This window comes from Schistocerca nitens, chromosome 12 (genome assembly GCF_023898315.1).
Source record: "Schistocerca nitens isolate TAMUIC-IGC-003100 chromosome 12, iqSchNite1.1, whole genome shotgun sequence".
Classification (NCBI taxonomy): domain Eukaryota; kingdom Metazoa; phylum Arthropoda; class Insecta; order Orthoptera; family Acrididae; genus Schistocerca; species Schistocerca nitens.
This window is the reverse complement of record NC_064625.1, coordinates 42,886,442-42,907,909: the sequence shown is the minus strand read 5'-3', so window position 1 is coordinate 42,907,909 and position 21,468 is coordinate 42,886,442. Positions and strand designations below refer to the sequence as shown.

The 21,468-nt window shown below is 43.4% G+C and overlaps 1 protein-coding gene across 1 annotated transcript in view; it reads left to right on the top strand.

Moving 5' to 3' along the window:
- Positions 1–21,468, top strand: part of LOC126214897 (5-hydroxytryptamine receptor 2A) — a 177,122-nt gene that overhangs the window by 119,078 nt on the left and 36,576 nt on the right. Inside the window, exons 8-9 of the mRNA XM_049941540.1 lie at positions 1,429–1,883; positions 3,858–3,983. Of these exons, the coding sequence (XP_049797497.1) occupies positions 1,429–1,883; positions 3,858–3,983 (581 nt within the window). The remainder of the gene's footprint in view (positions 1–1,428; positions 1,884–3,857; positions 3,984–21,468) is intronic.

Genomic DNA, 21,468 nt, shown 5'->3' with positions numbered 1-21,468 from the left:
GTGGTAATGCTCTTAGATGATTTTTTTAATGATTTTAGATGCAAGACTTATGCAAAATATGTACTCATATTCAAAACATACCTTGTACACTTTGCTTTATTTTACGGATTAAAATAACTAATTAGGAAATATTCTCTATTGCAGTAAATAGTAAAATGGCCATTAAATAATTACCGTGCAAAATAACAATAATGATATTCAATTATACAGTGGAACATAGCAAACTGACCACATCCTGCGTATTCTGGTGGTCACAAGCTGCTGCGCATTGCTACATTAACTTGCTGATAATTTCATAGAGATGCCAGACAGTTGGCAGCACTTGTGCATGATGAAAAGACCAAAATTCATAAATGTGTACCTCATGTTTCCACTGGGAAAAAATATTTGTGTTGCAGCTAAGACTGAACAAAAATTATGTACACAAATGTAGCCATAGGGTCTGAAAGTGTTAAGTAGTTCGTAATTGTAGTTCCTGGGTATTTAGCTGAAATTACGGCCTTTAGATTTGACTTTTTACCGTGTATCCGAGGTATAGGTCCTACTTTCGCATCCTTAGAGAAAAACAGAGAACGAATTGTTCTAAGTTGCAGACTAAGATCCGATCTCATGAAGAGTTTCTTCACGCTAACAAATCGTCTCCTTGCCTGTTCTATTGTAGATCTGTTCTGTTTCTTGCAATCACATTGCTCATCCACCACAAAGTACTTCAAGCAGGATACTTGTTCGGTCACATTTCGTTTTATTGACAGGACTGCTTGGATTCTTCAGCTACTGAAGACTAGAACTTGGTCTTTGAAGTGCTGATAACGAATCCAAACTCTTCACTGCGCTGGATTAAATTTCTGTCTTGTATTGGAGCGCAGGTAGATGGCTTGCGATGACATCAGCTTTGTCTTGGTACCAAGTACTCTTTATAATAGCCCCTTTGCTTTCTTTGGCGCCGGCCGGGGTGGCCGAGTGGTTGTAGGCGCTACAGTCTGGAACCGCGCGACCGCTACGGTCGCAGGTTCGAATCCTGCCTCGGGCATGGATGTGTGTGATGTCCTTAGGTTTAAGTAGTTCTAACTTCTAGCGGACTGATGACCTCAGATGTTAAGTCCCATAGTCCTCAGAGCCATTTGAACCATTTTTGAATAGCAGTGATACCACCAGCGGTCGAGTAATGGTGTAAACGCCCAGAAGATGACCCATACGTCGGCTTGAAACCGGTTGGTGGTATAATAATAATAATAAATGCGATTAAGACTGTTTTTGAACAATTGATTAATCATACTAATCGCTGCTTCATCTCCACAACCATGTTGTCCAAAACTCCAAGTGAGTGTGTTGAGCTACATGCGGCTTGTCAATCTTCTGTACCGCCTTCCTCGCCGATTTAAGGGCTTTATCGAGGCTATAGTGGCACGGCTAATGTCGCGTGCTCAGGCCCGCCGCCGACGCCGTGGCGCGGGGCGCAGAACCACCAGCCGAAGCGCTGCTCGCTGGCCAACCTGGTGGTGCAGACTGGCGCCAGCGTGGCGGCGCTGCCCGCCTTCAACGGGCAGGCCTGCGTCGCGCTGTACCCGGTGGGCGGCCGCACGGCGCCGCCCATGCCGGCGCACCTGTCCGGCCACCCCCAGCAGCCCCAGCAGCAGCAGCAGCAGCAGCAGCAGCTGGCCCAGATACCCGAGGCGTCCTCCGGCGGCTGCAGCCTGCTCGACACGGACAACCCGTCCGCCGTGGCCGAGCTGTCAGTCAGGACGCTCACGCCGCTGCTTCTGGCGCAGCCCGCCGTGGCGCCGGTCCCGGTGGCGCCAGTGCCGCAGCCACTCACTCCGTCACCCCAGCAGCAGCTCACTGGCGCCAGTCCCATCCCGCCGCCTGCTGCCTTCCAGACAGAGGTATCCGCTCCACACATCCACTGTGCGCTCTGCATGCTGCGCCACTCCCATTTTCTATGAGACTTCCTCAGCCGTCTTGGCAACATTACCACCATCAGACGCCGCACGGTTAGAGGCGCCGTGTCACGAATTGCGTGGCCCCTCCCGCCGGAGGTTCGAGCCTTCCCTCGGGCATGGGTTTGTGTGTGTTGTCCTTACCGAAAGTTAGTAGCCAGGTACTCCATATCAACGACCTCAGTAATCATTAGACATCGTGAGAGAGCAGAATGGGGCGCTCCGCGGAACTTACGGACTTCGAACGTGGTCAGGTGATTCGGTTTCACTTGAGTCATACGTCTGTACGCGACACTTCCACACTCCTAAATATTCCTAGGTCGACTGTTTCCGATGTTATAGTGAAGTGGAAACGTGAAGGGACACGTAAAGCACGAAAGTGTACAGGCCCACCTCGTCTGTTGACTGACAGAGACTGCCGACAGTTGAAGAAGGGTCGTAATGTGTAATCTGCAGACATCTATTAAGACCATCACACAGGAATTCCAAACTGCGTCAGGACCCACTGCGAGTACTACGACAGCTAGGCAGGAGGTGAGAAAACTTGGATTTCATGGTCGAGCGGCTGCTCATAAGCCACACATCACTCCGCTAAAGCCCGCCGGAGTGGCCGAGCGGTTCTAGGTGCTACAGTCTGGAACCGCAAGACCGCTACAGTCGCAGGTTCGAATCCTGCCTCGGGCATGGATGTGTGTGATGTCCTTAGGCTATTTAGGTTTAAGTAGTTCTAAGTTCTAGGGGACTGATGACCTCAGCAATTACGTCCCATAGTGCTCAGAGGCATTTGACCCATTTTTGAACTCCGCTAAATGCGAAACGACGCCTCGCTTCGTGTAAGGAGCGTAAACATTGAACGATTCAACACTGGAATAATGTTCTGCGGAGTGACGAATCACGGTATACAACGTGACGATCCGATGACAGGGTGTGGGTATGGCGAATGCCCGGTGAACGTCATCTGCCAGCGTGTGTGTAATGACAACAGTAAAATTCGGAGGCGGTGGTGTTACGGTGTGGCCGTGTTTTTCAGGGAGGGAGCTTGCACCCCTTGTTCTTTTGCGTGTCACTATCACAGCACAGGCCTACATTGAAGTTTTAAGAACCTTCTTGCTTCCCACTGTTGAAGAGCATTTCGGGGATGGCGATTGCATCTTTCAAGACGCTCGAGCACCTGTTCATGGTGCACGGCTTGTGACGGAATGGTTACACGACAGTAACATCCCTGTAATGGACTGGATTGCACAGAGTCCTGACCTGAATCTTTGGGATGTTTTTGAGCGCCAACTTCGTGCCCGGCCTCACCGACCGACATCCATACCTCTCCTCAGTGCAGCACTCCGTGAAGAATGGGCTGCCATTCCCCAAGAAACCTTCCAGCACCTGATTGAACGTATGCCTGCGAGAGTGGAAGCTGTCGTCAAGGCGCCACGAACTTGCAAGTCATTTTCATCAGGTACCTGGATACTTTTGATAACATACTCTACGTTTGTTAGAATTCAGTATACAAAATTTGATGTAAATCGGTCAAGAACGTTTCGAAATTTTTGGTAACAACTTTATACAACTACCTGTTTTCATGTAGCATCGTAAATATTGCTACTTTTCTTTAGTTGGGAACGCCATACTGCCAGCGTGCCGGCCCCACTCCCTGTTAGCCAACAGCCAAGCTCCCCACTGGCAAACTCATACAGAGTGAGATGGGCTAGAGGTAATATTACAGTGGCCAGCGAGTTAAGAACGAGCGCTATGAGGAGGCGGGACTATTCCTTCCAGGTGGAGCCGACGCCGCCCCCGCCGCCGACGCCCGCCGCCCTGACGGCGCCGGCGGCGCTGTCGCTGTTCCCCGCCCCCGGGGGTGGCTCGGCGTCGGGCAGCTCCTGCGGGTCGCCGCCGCTGCCGCCCGCGCTGCCGCCCCCGCCGCCCCCACGGGCCCGCCCCCGCAGCCTGCTGGTGGCGGCGGCCCAGTCGCTCTGCTCCGCCACCTACGACATCCTGGTGGGGCTCGACGGCGCAGACCTGCGGTACATGGACGAGAGCTCCATCACGGTACGCCATCACTTGGTAATCCTTGAACAGTAGAGCTGTGTATACAAGCACTAACCTAAGCTCATTTATTCCTAATTTTGCTATTTCGATATGTTAATCAAAAATACCGAATAGGTGCCAAAAGGATATGCGCCCTGACGGTCCCACCTTAACACATAGCAATAATAATTTGGTGTGGTTCAAAGGCCTAGCGCGTCTTTCTATTGGCGTCTTGCGTGTCCCTACAGTAGACTACTCCACCTATCCAACCTGGGAAAGAAGACCCAAAGTTTGACGTGAAAACTGAAATACACTATGTAGCACCTCTTTTCTTTTGTCCCAGTAGCCGGTCGGGATGGCCGAGCGGTTCTAGGCGCTACAGTCTGGAACCGCGCGACCGCTACGGTCGCAGGTTCGAATCCTCCCTCAGGAATGGATGTGTGTGATGTCCTTAGTTAGGTTTAAGTAGTTCTAGGGGACTGCTGACCTCAGAAGTCCCATAGCGCTCAGAGCCATTTGAACCATTTTTTTTTTTCTCCCAGTAACTCACCGAAAAATCTTTAGTAAAATATTTAATTCTAGCATTACTGAGGATGAGGACCCGGGGAATATGAATCACCCACAAGCTTCACTTCAAGTTTGCATTTATTGCAACACAAGAAGCTAGAACACCAATAATTACGTGTTGCAGTTGATTAGGTAGATCACAGTTATACTGACAACAATGTACACAAAACAGATTAAGGCTTACAAATTTAGAAATTTTAAATTCCACGAAAATTAGGGAATAAACAGTTAAACTGCAGAACAAGTTGGTTTAGATTTGACTGGTATACATTATAGCATAGGAACACTTTTCGACGATATAAATCGTAGGACACGGAGAACTAAGCAAATTCACGGGTTACAGGAAGCCGCATCAGTTAATTTGATTTGAGAGTGATATTTCAGTGGGCTTACTCAAACACTAAATAAGACAGGATAAATCAAGCCCCATTAAAGGGGTATATACATTAAATCATGGAAATAGCAAAATAAATTTAAAGATATCATAAGTATACATTTACAGGCTTCTAACACTCTTTCACCCTGAAAAATTCAGCATATAAAAGGGGTTACAAATTATTATTAAAACCATCACTTTGGGATCACATTGACCATGTAAAACCAACTTAATAAACTCGACCACAGTAAGTTACTCTGTAGAGCTTTATAAAACTGTCGTAAGATCAAAGGAAACCTAATGGACCAGCGCTGGCCTAAAGCTAGCTTGAGAAATTAAACCCCTCTATATGGCTGAGGCCGGTAAAGAAAGGGTGAGACTGACCTCCACAAGGTGCTAAACTCATTAATTGAAGCGATTGGCTGAAGAACAAACAAGTCACCATAGAAATCGTAACAGCCACCAGGAGCCGGGCAACTGTAACGGCGTATAGCAAGAGACATCTTTCCAGATTACAGGCATTCACTCTTCCAGAATAAGGGCAGAAAATACAAGGCCTTGTAGTCACTCATGAAATGGGAGGACTGGAATGAACCGAATAAAGTTACTACACTACTGGTCATTAAAATGGCTACACCACGAAGATGACGTGCTACAGACGCGAAATTTAACTGACAGGAAGAAGATGCTGTCGTATACAAATGATTAGCTTTTCAGAGCATTCGCACAAGGCTGGCGCCGGTGGCGACACCTACAACGTGCTGACATCAGGAAAGTTTCCAACCGATTTGACATACACAAACAGCAGTTGACCGGTGTTGCCTGCTGAAAGGTTGTTGTGATGCCCCGTGTAAGGAGGAGAAATGCGTACCATCACGTTTCCGTCTTTGATAAAGGTCGGATTGTAGCCTATCGCGATTGCGGTTTATCGTATCGCGACATTGCTGCTCGCGTTGTTCGAGAACCAATGACTGTTAGCAGAGTATGGAATCGGTGGGTTCAGGAGGGTAATACGGAAAGCCGAGCTGGATCCCTACGGCCTCGTATCACTATCAGTCGAGATGACAGGCATCTTATCCGCATGGCTGTAACGAATCGTGCAGCCACGTCTCGATCCCTGAGTCAGCATATGGGGACGTTTGCAAGAGAACAACCATCTGCACGGACAGTTCGACGACGTTTGCAGGAGCATGGACTATCAGCTCGGAGACCACGGCTGCGGTTACCCTTGACGCTGCATCACAGACAGGAGCGCCTGCGATAGTGTACTCAACGACGAACCTGGCTGCACGTATGGCAAAACGTCATTTTTTTCGGATGAATCCAGGTTCTATTTACAGCATCATGATGGTCGCATCCGTGTTGGCGACATCGTGATGAACGCACATTGGATGCGTGTATTCGACATCGCCATACTGGCGTATCACCCGGCGTGATGGTATGGAGTGCCATTGGTCACACATCTCGATCACCTCTTGTTCGCATTGGCCGCACTTTGAACAGTGGACTTTACATTTCAGATGTGTTACTACCCGGAGCTCTATCCTTCATTCCATCCCTGCGAAGCCCTTCATTTCAGCAGGATAATGCACGACCGCATGTTGCAGGTCCTGTACGGGCCTTTCTGGATACATAAAATGTTCGACTGCTGCCCTGGCCAGCACATTCTCCAGATCTCTCACCAATTGAAAACGTCTGGTCAATGGTGGCCGAGCAACTGGCTCGTCACAATGCGGCAGTCACTATTCTTGATGAATTGTGGTATCGTGTTGAAGCTGCATGGGCAGCTGTACCTGTACACGCCATCCAAGCTCTGTTTGACTCAATGCCCATGCGTATCAAGGCCATTATTAGGGCCAGAGGTGGTTGTTCTGAGTACTGATTTCTCAGGATCTATGCACTCAAATTGCGTGAAAATGTAGTCACATGTCAGTTCTAGTATAATATATTTGTCCAGTCAATACCCGTTTATCATCTGCATTTTTCTTGGTGTAGCAATTTTAATGGCCAGTAGTGTAATTTTCAAAGAAAACTTAGTTTTTGAGTTTATACTGTACATAATTATACAGTCGTATCTGTCACTATGAAACCTGTCCCTAATTTTTAACTGTCGCAGTGATGATACGCGACGTTGACATGCTTTATCACACAACCGCTATACAAGCATTACATCAATACTGCATGTGTCTGTTTGTTGCATAATGTACTCCACCAGTGTGAGAAATCTTCATGCTCTCTCCTCCTGTGTCTTCTTCTTCATCACTTTCATCATTACTTCCTGCACGCTTTTGATTATTTCTTCATCTGTTAAAGTTTGGTCCCTATCGCAGTTTGCCTCATTCAGCCACTTAGTAACATCTTCATCATCATTTTCTCCTCCTCCTGGAAGGTTGTGGAATATGTCAGTGTAAAAAGTGTAAAAAGTAAAATATGACATACTTGCGTAGGGTGACGAGTAATTGATAGGTGGAGTGCACTGCATTAAATGCATTGTAAGGTACTTCGTCTGTGTGGACAGCCTTTGACCCCACCCCACCAAGTACCCAACCACTACCAGAATAACTGATCCTATGAATGTGTTCTGAGTATTCTGGAGCCTTCAATCTAATATCAATCGAATCGTCTGAGCTGCCTCTTGGTGCCTGTACGTTTCCTACAGCCAGGTCATCTAACAAATGGTTCAAATGGCTCTGAGCACTACGGGACTTAACATCTGTGGTCATGAGTTCCATAGAACTTAGAACTACTTAATCCTAACTAACCTAAATACATCACGCACATCCATGCCCGAGGCAGGATTCGAACCTGCGGCCATAGCGGTCGCGCGGTTCCAGACTGAAGTGCCTAGAACCGCTCGGCCACTCCGGCCGGCGATGTCTTACATAATCGTTGCCGAACGCAGCACCGTATTCTGCCTGTTTACATATCTCTGTATTTGAATACGCGTCCCTATACCCGTTTCTTTGGTGCATCAGCGTATGTTATGAATAAGGTAAATATTAAGAAGTAACAAATCAAAACATCATGCCTGATGTTGAAGTTTGAATAGCGGAAACACCGTAAGTGATTTATCGTTTCATTTTTGCTCTCTCTTGGCAGTTATGGTATGTTCACTGTGGCTGAAGGTAATCATTTTTGCTTGTATCTACTCCTCTGTGAATAGCGAACTTAAGTCGTAACCGTCCGCAGAACGGTGCTATTCAGGGAAACTGCAGGACATGACGACAAAGTAGGAATGGCTGAGCTGCAAGAATTCAATGGGGCTGCCTATAGGCACTGAACTGTGAGTGTGGACATGACGCGTCACCTTCTCTGCCTTTCGGGGGAAGAATCTACACCTCTGCCTGTATAAGGCTTGCTCTCTTTGGCACTGAGAGAACTATTGGCGTACTAATACGACGCACTGATGGATGTGGCGGCAGAAGCAGAATGTGGTCCCAAGTAGCAAATGTTATCTGGAGGCTGCAGCATGGGACGGAGAGACGCAAGACGAGATGTTGCGCTTGCCTAGCGGCGGCCTATAGGTGTATTGTTGAGTAGCTCTTGAGCCATGTACACAACAGTACAAAGTTGAAATGAATGATTTTGAAAAAGTGTAAACTGTTTGAACGGATGCAATGATGATTCGTGAAAGAGTTCAGTTTACCAGTATTAGTTTGGCACTTGATTACAAAACAGAATTAATTTAAGTAGTGGAGGGTAAGGTTAGTGGTCAACATAATAGCAGCTGCTACGTACCATCAGGTAACTTGCGGGATATAGTCGTAAGTGTAGATGCAGACATCTCTGATGACAGTTCTGGCCATCACAGGTCATTGAAATTCTGGTAACGTCCAAAAGTACTGATAGTAAGCATGAGTACAAGCAGAGATATGTGTCTAAACCTTTTTGGCCAAAGATTAGAAAGAATCAGATAGAAGACTCCCTAGAAATTACACAATGGACTTATGTCTGAATTTTCATAGCCAAATGGAGAGTGGGCAATGGACAAATGGGGCACCAAACTGACCAATGTGAGATACTAGTTCTAGAAAGTTGGCATATTTCACGATCATCTGTGTAGATGAAGTGCCAAGAATGTCATATCATCAAGAGCTATCAATTTTGTGCATAAAAAGCTACACTGGTGTGATATTTAACTACCCTTTATTTAAATATGTTATATTTCTTGGTTTCGATACGATCTGGCAGTTCCTGTGTTCTTCAGAATTACGATGAAATTAACCTTCGGACAAGCATGTGTAACATATGGAACTTTGGCTCTGGTTGAGTCGAGCATTTCATGTATTTTCTTCGTTCCTGAACAAAGCTTGAAATAAAAAAATATTGAAAAAATATCATCAACTGCTTTGTGATGTAATTTGTCTGAAATTATAGAATAAAACAGACTACAGAATCATATGATGCGCCTTTGAATCATGATCGAAATGTTACTGTTGTAGTGGTCTTCAGTCCAGAGACTGGTTTGATGCAGCTCTTCATCATACTCTATCCTGTACTACTCCAACCAACATCCTTCTGAATCTGCTTAGTGTATTCATTTCTTGGTCTACCTCGACCATTTTTACCATCCATGCTTCCCTCCAATACTAAATTGGCGAACCCTTGACGCCTCAGAAAGTGTCCTAACAATCGGTCCCTTCTTTTAGTCAGGTTGACCACAGTTTCCCCTGCTCCCCAGTTCTATTCAGTGCCGCCTCTTCAGTTACGTGATCTCCCCACCTAATCTTCAGCATTCTTCTGTAGCACCACATTTCGTAAGCTTCTATTCTCCTCTTGTCTTAACTATTTATCGTCCATGTTTCACTTCCATACAGGGTTACACTCCATACAAATACTTTCAGAAAAGACTTACTGACACTTAAATCTATACTCGATGTTAACAAACTTCTCTTTCCTTACCATTGCCAGGCTACATTTTATATCCTCTATACTTCGTCCATCATCTGTTATTTTGCTCTGCAAATAGAAAAACTCATCTACTACTTTAAATGTCTCATTTCCTATTCTAATTCCCTCAGCATCACCCGATTTAATTCGACTACATTCCATTATCCTTGTTTTGCTTTAGTTGATGTTAATTGTATATCCTCCTTTCAAGACATTGTCCATTCCGTTCAGCTTCTCTTCCAGGTCCTTTGCTGTCTTTGACAGAATTACAACGTCATCGGCAAACCTCAAAGTTTTTATTTCTTCTCCATGGATTTTAATTCCTACTCTAAATTTTTCTTTTGTTTCCTTTGCTGCTTCCGCAATGTACAGATTGAAAAGCATCGGGGATAAGCTACAACCCTGTCACATTCTCTTCTCAACCATTGCTTCCTTAGCATGCCTTTCGACTCTTATAACCGCCATCTGGTTTCTGTACAAATTGTAAATAGACTTCCGCTCCCTGTATTTTACCCCTGATACCTCCGGAATTTGAAAGAGAGTATTCCAGTTAACATTGTCAAAAGCTTTCTCAAAGTCTACAAATGCTAGAAACGTAGGTTTGCCTTTCCTTAACCTCACGTGTTCCAACATTTCTACAGAATCCGAACTGATCTTCCTCGAGGTTGACTTCTGTCAGTTTTTCCATTAGTCTGTAAACAATTCGTGTTAATATTTTGCAGCCGTGACTGATAGTTCGGTAATTTTCAGACCTGTCAAGTTCTTCTTACTTTGGGATTGGAATTATTATATTCTTCTTGAAGTCGGAATGTATTTCTCCTGTCTCATAAATCTTGCTCACCAGATGGTAGAGTTTTGTCAGGGCTGGCTCTCCGAAGGCTATCAGTAGTGTCTACTCCAGGGGCCTTGTTTCGACTTAGGTCTTTCAGTGCTCGGTCAAATTCTTCACGCAGTATCATATCTCCCATTTCATCTTCATCTACGTCCTCTCCCATTTCCGTAATATTTCCCTCAAGTACATCACCATTGTCTAGACGCTCTATATAGTCCTTCCATCTTTCTGCTTTCCCTTTTTGATTAGGACTGGTTTTCCATCTGAGGTCTTGATATTCATAAAGGTGGTTCTCTTTTCTCCAAAGCCCTCTTTAATTTTCCTGTAGGCAGTATCTATCTTAACGCTATTGATATATGCCTCTGTCTCCTTACCTTTATCCTCTAGCCATTTTGCACTGTCGTTCTCATTTTTGAGACATTTGTATTCCTTTCACCTGTTTCATTTACTGCATTTTTATATTTTCTCCGTTAATCAGTTAAATTCAACATCTCTTCTGTTACCCAAGGATTTCTGTTAGTCCTCATATTTTGACCTACTTGATCGTCTGCGGCCTTCACTGTTTCATCTCTCAAAGCTACCCACTCTTCGTCTACTGTTTTTCTTTACTGTGTCTCTAAATGATATACAGCAAATGAGGTGCTGATTGACTTTCCATAGCGACAGTATCTCATCTGGATAAATATTTCACCGATCGACTTCACATAGCAGTAGTAAAGGCCACATGATAGCAGAAAACGCGGTCTGCATAATCTGCCGAACAAATATATTCTTGATCTCCTTAAATACCAAGTTAAACATTTAACTTCAGATTCTCAGTCGACACCTCATTTTTCTGTACATGGTTGCGAGCATCATTCAAAGGCACATCAAACGTTTCTCTGTTTATTTTATCTCTTACTTGTCGACAAATTATTTCACAAAACATGTGAGCGTCTGTCTTTCTTTTTTTTCAGTCGGTATATATTCTCCAGGCCGCTAGTGACAGAGACGGCCGTTTCCAGGCGGCACATGGGGTCTCTAGAGTTCGCCCCTCCACCAGACGTCTGCCGCGGTTTTCATCTGCTGCCACAGTTGGCAGACCTGTCTAGAGTTTCCTCTCCCCCCCTCCTCCCCCTCCCACTCCACCTCGCTACGTCTCGCTTTCCACAAGCCGGATAAAAGGGGATAAAGGGTTGGAACCCCTCGCTTACATCTCCCTACCCCACCCCAGACCACCAACTCCGCAGCCCCACCCCCTCAGCACACGGCAAAATGTTCCACTTTTTATGCCCCGTCGTCCGCCTTTACGACCCATTAAAATTTTCGTTTACCGGAAATTTAACTGCTTATAAACCGAATGCGGCCGTCTTTTTAAGTCGCCGGCGCACGTTCGCCGGGCGAGCAAAGCAAAATTATTTGCCGTATAGCAATGCTCTAATGCGCCCCTGTTGCTTTTCTAGTTTACTGCATTCATTAAGGAGATGTACCATCTAGCGTCTTAAGTCGTTCACTAAAATCCGCATTGCCGTACACGCCCCGCTCTCTATAGTTGCAGTATAATGCTACGGTAATTTGGAGTCGATGACATCACAACTTTAGGAGGACGTCATCGTATCGACACCAACATATTGTCTGAATATTTTTCGTCGGTGTTAGAATGTAAACAGTGTGTTAAAATTTCGAGACCCAAACTAATTACCTCAGGGCTATTTGGACGCAAGCAGGGAATGGGTAGCGATAAAAAGCGACACTTTTCGTAGGTGAAGAGTTTAATGTTCCGTCGATAACGACGCCATTAGAGACACGACCAAGAGCTCAGCAAACCAAAGCAAACAGCAGTAGTTCTGCTTTCATACCGACGTCAGAAGCAGAAGATGAAAAGATAAAGTGTGTGGGGTAGGTCAACGTGTAATTCAGTATGCAAAGAGAGATGAAAATCTAATAATCGTGGACGAATGGAACGCAGTAGCTGGAGAAGGAATAAGTCACACAGTTTCGGGAGTATGTGGGTTTGACAGTAGGAATGTGAGAGGGAAAAGACTAATGGATTCAAATGGCTCTGAGCACTATGGGACGGAATAAGTCACACAGTTTCGGGAGTATGTGGGTTTGACAGTAGGAATGTGAGAGGGAAAAGACTAATGGATTCAAATGGCTCTGAGCACTATGGTACTTAACATCTGAGGTCATCAGCACCCTAGAACTTGGAACTACTTAAACCTTGAGAGGCACCCACTTGCCTTTCTCATACTGTGGCATCAAGCAGTCAGGCCTGCAAGATGAGTGGTTTGCCAAGCGAGTGGATTCTTCCTTAATTTATCGAGCAACATGAATTCTCGTATCTTACCATTTAGTTACAAATTATCCTCCTGCATGAATAATACGCAACGGAAACACGCATCTGACTATCAGTGATTTATAGAACTCTGACTGCACACTACGCACTGGCAATACCACATTTACTTTTTGTCTTTGATTTAACGGCTTTTATATAAATTCGGGACATTATGACAACATACAATTTAATGAAAAAGGCCACCAATCTCTTTCTATTCACTATCTGATTTATTCCTAAACACACAAATTCTACAACCTACGGCAAAATCACATGAGAAATTCCGCCCAATGGGCATGGCTTTACGTTAGTGAATCTCTATACTATGGTCTCGTAATCTGTTTACCGCAACAGTGCACTCCCTGGATCGGATGGTGGATCTTTTATTATACCTCACACTTCGCCTCTCACAATCATCCTCACGAAACTTTCCTCCAGATCGAGCGATACAGAAGGAACAGGCATACCCACAAATCTTTCGAAACTACCTTGCTACCCCCATGCAAAACACACATACCCAAATTACATGACATATACAACACAACAATATGAAATGCAACGCAAAGAACTGTTACAACATCATCACTTTCCGCTTTCCCACTTCAATCAATATCTATCCCAGTTTCACACGACACTGCCCCACTTTGTAATTCTACTTTCCTACTGTGAACACTGGAGATAAACGCACGTCTTCCTGTGCAATGCAAGCCAAGTGGCGTTGCTGGAAAAACGGCCGACTCACCTTGATTCTCTCTCAGAGTTTAAATTTAGCGTCACACGGAATGATATTTCTTAAATACTTCAACTTATGATACACACGCTATTTCTTAAATATTTCAGCTTATTGTACACACGCTATTAATTCTTAAATATTTCAGCTTATTGTACACACGCTAGTATCTCAACTTATAACTACACGTGGGCTCATTGTGACCGTTGGTTTACTACAATCCCCTTAAAATTACCTGCCTCACTTTGTAATTTTCCCCACAAAAGTTCCTGGGAAAGAGAAATGATTAGTTCTAACTACTCTTAAATATTCCACATCCATACCATGCCTCCACACTTTCATTACGGAGCACAACAAAAAAACAGGTCTTTACAGCAGAAGGTTCAGCGCCAGAGTGCCGAAACATGGCCGTATTCTGGTCCTCTCGCACCTCTGTCGAAGTGGGAGAAGCACCTTGCTACCTTATTGGTCAGCCACATTTCAGACGCTCCAAAGCTCTGGTAACTTCCATCTCTTTGATCTCACCAAAGGTAGCCAAAGGATCGACTCAAAGATGATCATATATTCCCATTCACTATCTGTGGTTAGCAGACGACCGTACATTCATTCATTTCACAGATCTCACCAAACTGGATGTAGGGATTTATTTTGAGGGAGTGCACATGTGATCAATTAAATAAATAAATTGTCATTCTTTCCCACACTGGTATCCGGCTTCGCTGTATTAATTGAAATTGAGTTACTTTTACACAAAAAATGTGTTGTTCTGACAAGAATTTCGTACCTATTTTCAATGTTGGGCGGTACTGTACCCTTTCACCACCGGCTACCCATGCAGAAAAAAATGGCACGGTACTATCCTTGCAATGCGAGGGTAGTTCCGAACATTTTTTTAAGAAAACTGTATTAAAACAAACGTAGCAATTCATCAAAATAACCAGGAGGAGACCTTAGCCCCTGGAGGCCTCAAATAGACGACCAAATTATTGACAGTTGTTGCATTATTGTACTCTCCAAAATCCGGAGTAACGTACACATACAAATATATAACAATCCACATGACAAATAAAACATCACATCATAGAAATGAAAAAATAATATTGAGATAAAAATTTGCTTTAGTGACTGGGATCTTCGTTATTTTCATGAGTAATCCAAATTTCAATAATTCTAAAACAAATAAAAAAAATACTAATTGTACTCATGAAATTTTAAATAGCTCACCGTTCAAACACAGAGTAAGTAATCTGACATTCATAAATTGCGCTGTAAAAACCCTTACACAGCAAAGTCTAAATACAAAACAAAATCAACAAAAGAAAAAAAATTCGTACACTAGTTACACGTAGAATGTCAGGCTCCATACCATTACTCTAAAATATACCTCAAACCTACAGCGAAATAAAACTGAGAAGGAAAACAATGAGATATACCACAAGTTACATACTGGTTACGTAATATAGTTCGTCTAAGACATCATGTCATACCTCATTAACTATCATCACCTAAACAATTGCCACAGCTACTCGACAGTGAGTTTAACCTTATCCTATATCCATCAGTACAAATACCTGCTGCTGAGCTAGTCAGTCCATCAACTTTGATCAATACTCGCAATAAATAGTTAGCAATAAGTGCTTGAATCTACCAGTAGCTCTCTTATCTTACTCTACTGTTCATTTCTCTGTTGTCACACATATAGACGACAAGAACTTGCATTTCGCCTAGCCTTCGTTACACTTTAATGTGAAATATCACCACTGTGATAATAAAAATAAGTGGCTTCAGTCAAAACACCAACAAGATTATATGCACGACATCAAAATACATCAGTTAATTCCGATATTTGTTGTGCAATGCAAACTCTTGTCCCCTGTGACAATCTTACTGATCAATGCTACATGAACCGCTACGTTAGTATTACGCCACTGGCTTATAATTAGAGCATCATTGTACCAAATATTCTAATAAACATGCTACGTGAACTTGATAACCCAGAACAGACAAAAAACAAACTATTCTAAACACAAATATTAATAAAATACAATTACGCTTGCTGTCCCTTCAGGAATGAAACATATAAAAAAAAACATTTACACAATTACAAATACATTATTCCCTATCTTGCGAGTCACACGGAAACATTTCATTCTGTGATTTTCTTGGGGTCAAAAGGTTGCTGATAGTTTTCCTAGAACCACTGTCTCGGTGTCAAAGCTCTCCCATGGTTACCCGGACGAAAGTCTTTGAGTCACTCAATTCGGCATTTTGAACACGCACTGAACAGTAAACTGTATCTCTCATTAAACACAAATGTCATAGTCACTCTCAGAGTACCATCCACACGAATCTGTTCGTCCAAAAAATGGCCCTACAACTACTATTACCCACGGTTCTGTCCTTTCAGTTCATGGTGTAATTAAAAGTCGTAAGTTTCAACAAACAGCACTTATTCCCGCGCCAATTCAAGAAATGTCTCCTACTACAGACGCCAATGTCAATGTCCCACTCTAATTTCTTGCCTTCATACAATAATTGTTCACCAAACGACAACTGTCCTCTAAGTATACCAAGTGTCCCACATGCAATTCACAAAGCACACTTAACAAGTCATTGTCAAAAGTTTATGGATCCCACCATTCAGTGGTCAAGACAAAACAAAACGATCGTCCTGTCTGCTAAAGACAAAATCTTTTCCACCACTCACAACGTGGAATCACCAGTCCTTCACTTTCCACCTTATAGAAAGTCGCAGTCATCTTGTTTCACGGCTCCACAGTCCAGTACTAGTTAATAGTTGCTGGTAACAAATGCTCGCCGGGCTCTGCCGCGCCTCGTCCATTCTGCAGTAGCGCCGCTGCGCGCGCCGTTGAGCAGAAGACACCACCCGCTGTTGCCTCCGCAGGATACCTTCCCCAGTCGTAAGGGTGGCGGAACTCATGAATGGCCAGTGATACGTGCGTGTCGCCCCAGGCCGTTGACCTGCTGTAGCGGGCGCGTGGAGTGTACCTCGTCCGACGGTGGAGTGGGGAGTGCCGCGGCTGTGTCGCCTGTCGCCGTGGCGACGTCAGCCCGGCCCGTTAGCGGTATGGGCGTTACGACACCCAATTAGCCAGATCTTCCGTGCATCTCGCAACATTACAGACAAAAGGAAATTCTTACATTAAAATTATACACCCTAGTTTTCTACACATACAACATCAACATTTATCTCTTTTCTATAGACAGCCCACACTCGTGCTATTCATTGTACCTGTCGTCCCTCATACAAAACATGAAAGTGTAAAAAAAAGAACAAAAGGAATGATAAACAATCTATACTGCTCATAATTACAATATCAAATAGTAGGCTACTCTATCATCCTATCACAGTGAAAGTGTTCGAAACTGTTTATTCTAAAACTACAATATACAATGAACTTTTGTGCTTGTGACTGACTGAAATTAATACCCCTTGAAAGTGCTCTAACAAAAAATAAGAATAATCCACAAGGCTCACAATTACCTACCACATGTTATTAAATAGTAAACTACTTTAACATCCTAACACAACAAACATTTTAGAAACTGATGATTCTAAATCTACAACATACAATGCACCTTTGTGCTTGTGACAGACTGAAATCAGTATCTCTTTACATATTTTACATTTTATTATATATAACAACATTTCTAGGACACGTATGAACCATCCACATGATGTCAGATCCTGACCTGCCATCGAGGTTCATCCAAATCAAACAATACATAATAATGTTTTGGTTACGAATCGGTAGCATCCCCTTTGCAGGAGTGTGCGCATTGATCACACTACTCTACGACTCTCACTCACCAGACATCACATTTTCCTTCTCATTCAATCCAGTAATACACTAACAGAATAGGTCTAGAAGTCAGCTAACCTTAACACCACCACACTCACTACAACATACCATACCTTTGCTCCCTTATACTCAACCACATAACACATGAAGCTGTTTCGGAGATAGCATTCCAGTCTCCGAATTCGTCCTTTCACTCTGGCACCTCTCTCCATCGGCTTACCTCTGCATTCACTTTATGCTAAATATCAACTTAGAATCGCGACATTTCATCTAAGAACAAAAATACACAAATTAATCAACCTGCAAAAATAACTGCACACATTCTTGGTACCGTTTTGATTGGTTATACTGGTACCAGGCTTCAACAACAACAAAAAATATTAATTTTGCCCAATCGCAAATTTTATGCTAAGAATTAGATCTACACTTATATTACATCTTACGTCAGTATTCCACAACGTTCACCATCTGGGTCTCATACTCCCTTTACGTCCTTTCACATTGTGCAGTTGTCCTCATCTCTTCATTCGTATTTCGGCTCTCCGTCCGTCCATTACTCCATCATTTCCTGGTCTTCCTTCGCCATTGGCATCAATCTCTATTGCAGCATACACAGGCCTCTCTGTAACATACATCTAAGACATCTCCACATTATTCAATTCTACTCACCTTTATTTACCACTGTTTCATCACGTCGAATCTCTCTTTATTAATCACACTGCTTCACGTCGCTTTTCTCCTCACATACCACCTTTATCCACTACTATTTATCACGTCGCTTCTCTATCTACCATCTTTATTCACTCATTAATCATCACGTCGTTTCTGCTTGATCCTCATTCATATGACAAAAAATACGTACATACACCACTCTGTCGACTCCTGTTCATGACTCATTTGACCAGTCTATTCCGTCATACTTCCTGACATCCCGCATGAAAATTCTTACGTTCGATTTGACCCTGCACAACGTTACACACCACAAATAAATACACTGACTATTTACCATAAATTGCCTACCTTAGATCTATCCTTAACTTTTCCATAATTTGATGTTAGAAATGTGATGAAGCCCACGAGATTGTTTTCCCTTGATCGTCTCAATCAGTACAGCATTTTCATGTACAATCCGCCTCACTCTGAATGGTCCACTATACACAGTAAAGAACTTGCTAGTTAGGAATTTGTGCTTACACGAAAATTAAATGTATGCAGAGAATATACAAGCTGGGAGAATTGGGCAGCCCAAGTGTTAGAAACTTAGGTGCTAGTGGCCTCTCTCACTAACACCAGATTCCGAACAACCATACACAGCACTTCATTATAACTGTCACCACGACAATGACATACTATAGATCAGATGGCATCCAATTTAAAAACTTCGATCACAACGTTTACTTTTTACATTACGTGTTAAGTACCTGCAATAGTCAAATCATACTAATTGAACTGGACTCATTGGCATTACTACATAACATTTCTTTTACTTTACTGTTCGAAATAAAAATTTGCAACTTTTACTGAGATACCAGCCTAACAGATTCCATTACTGCCGTTTTATTCTCTGATCAGAAGTATGGTATTTGCATTCCTACATATTAGTTGAGTTTGTCTGCTACATAGACAATTTTCAGTGCCAGCTGCATGTGTTTTAAGAGCAAGATATTAAGGGCTGATATGTTGGATTAGTTTCTCCTATTCTTGAATCCATTATGACAAGAATGAAATGCCTGGATTCCACGCTCTCCTGTCATTGTGATAGTTTCTGCCGTTCCTATCCTCGACACTAACTGACCTATGAGTCGTGTCTCCGTTCACGATATTGCTCTCATTACCCAATCCTTGTAACAAGTGCTGAAGTGACGCGGAATCGTCTAAGCCTCTGCCTGCCATCGCTATACCTCTGCTCAATTTCACTGGCAACTTCGTTATACAGATCCTAAAGAGCTCCCCAGGTTCGTATGTCACATTCAAATACCTGTTTCGTCTGAACATTTCCTGACAGCACGACACTGAATCCCTTATGCCACCTTCGTTACGATTTTGCATCATCAATATGCTTAGCGTAACCTGGTCCTGCTTACTTTTCGGCCTGAATTCATTTAAATAGCTACTACAGTCTTTAAGGTCTTCCTGCATTTTCGCTCTTGCCTCGTCCCTCAAATAGTTATACACAAACTTCGTTTTGAGGAGCAGTCCCCACGATGAAGGTAATGAATCTTGAAATTGAGACAGCCTTGGACTATACCCAGTTGAGTTTGCCACCTGTTTTATCCGACACAACCGTTCTTCTGACTCTGTGAATTCGCCTTTCTCTTTCTGCCTATTTTCGCTTTCTGAGTTTATCTCACTCTCCCTCTGCAATCTACCTGGTGGTGTGTCACCTTCGCTACTGCACGCTAATTGCAACTGTGCTAGTTCACTATGTTTCCTACTTATTTCTAATTGTGCCTCTTTAAACTGTAATGGTGATTGTATCTCCTCCTGGTCGGCATAAACCTCTCGCTGCGTACTGTCAGAACCTGTCTCGCCTCTTTTACTGATCTTTTCTGCATCTGCACTAATCGTATTCATTCTGACCACTACCTCTTCGATTCGCTCATCCGGCAACACGTCCCTACGTTCAGTAGTATCACACTCTATTGCAAATATTTGTACCTCCACATTATTATCTTTTTCTTTCACTGCGTCACACACTTGCTTTACCGCATCCAGATTCTTCTCCCCCTCACCTAACCGATTATTGACTGCGGGCAGACGCTCATCGATAACTGTGTGTAGCTTCCTCATTGCCTCTTTATTTCCCCTATCCATTGTTTCCAATCTCTCCTTAGTCTCCCTATCTCTCTCCTTATTATCTCTATTGATTGCTTCTAATCTTTCGTTATTTGCTTCCAATCCTTTCTTAGTTGCTTCAAATCGTTCCTTATTCTCCCTATCTCTCTCCTTATTATCTCTATCTAATCTTTCGTTAATATCTCTATTCATTGCTTCTAATCTTTCCTTATTCTCTCTATCTCTCTCCTTATTATCTCTCACCAAACTCTGTAACAACTGTAGCATCATATCGTCATTTGCAACTTTCGACGCGCTCACCTCGTTCGCCTGTGAAACCGTAGCCTCGCTAAGAGTAGCTGCACTTTCACTGCATACCTGTCCTAATCTCGGCTCGCCCGCGTCGTCTGGAAAGGCCCGCGTTTGTGGACAAAGCCCGCCGCATAAAGGATCACCCAGGAGCGGTCCAGTGAACAATTCAACCCCTTCCGAGTGTTTGTCTTTCTCGCTCGTTAACACATGGTCAACAGCTACTTCCTGCTGCACTGCTACGTTCACGCCAGAATCGCTATTCTCCATGGTGACTACACTTTTAGACTGCAACCTAGTTACTACGGACATTACGCAAAAGAAATTATTCCACGATCTTCCAGCCTTGTACGATATAGCAATTAAATAAAATAAAAGATCCTCACCAATCCAGAAAGAAATTGCAAACAAAAAAAATTTTACTTCTTAGCGCTATCACAATATATTCAATCAAAAAATAAAAAAAAATCTTAACAGCAATAATCCTGGCAACAAAATAATCCTAACAAAAGGAATCCTGGCAGGGTCGAAATTATGAGAGGCACCCACTTGCCTTTCTCATACTGTGGCATCAAGCAGTCAGGCCTGCAAGATGAGTGGTTTGCCAAGCGAGTGGATTCTTCCTTAATTTATCGAGCAACATGAATTCTCGTATCTTACCATTTAGTTACAAATTATCCTCCTGCATGAATAATACGCAACGGAAACACGCATCTGACTATCAGTGATTTATAGAACTCTGACTGCACACTACGCACTGGCAATACCACATTTACTTTTTGTCTTTGATTTAACGGCTTTTATATAAATTCGGGACATTATGACAACATACAATTTAATGAAAAAGGCCACCAATCTCTTTCTATTCACTATCTGATTTATTCCT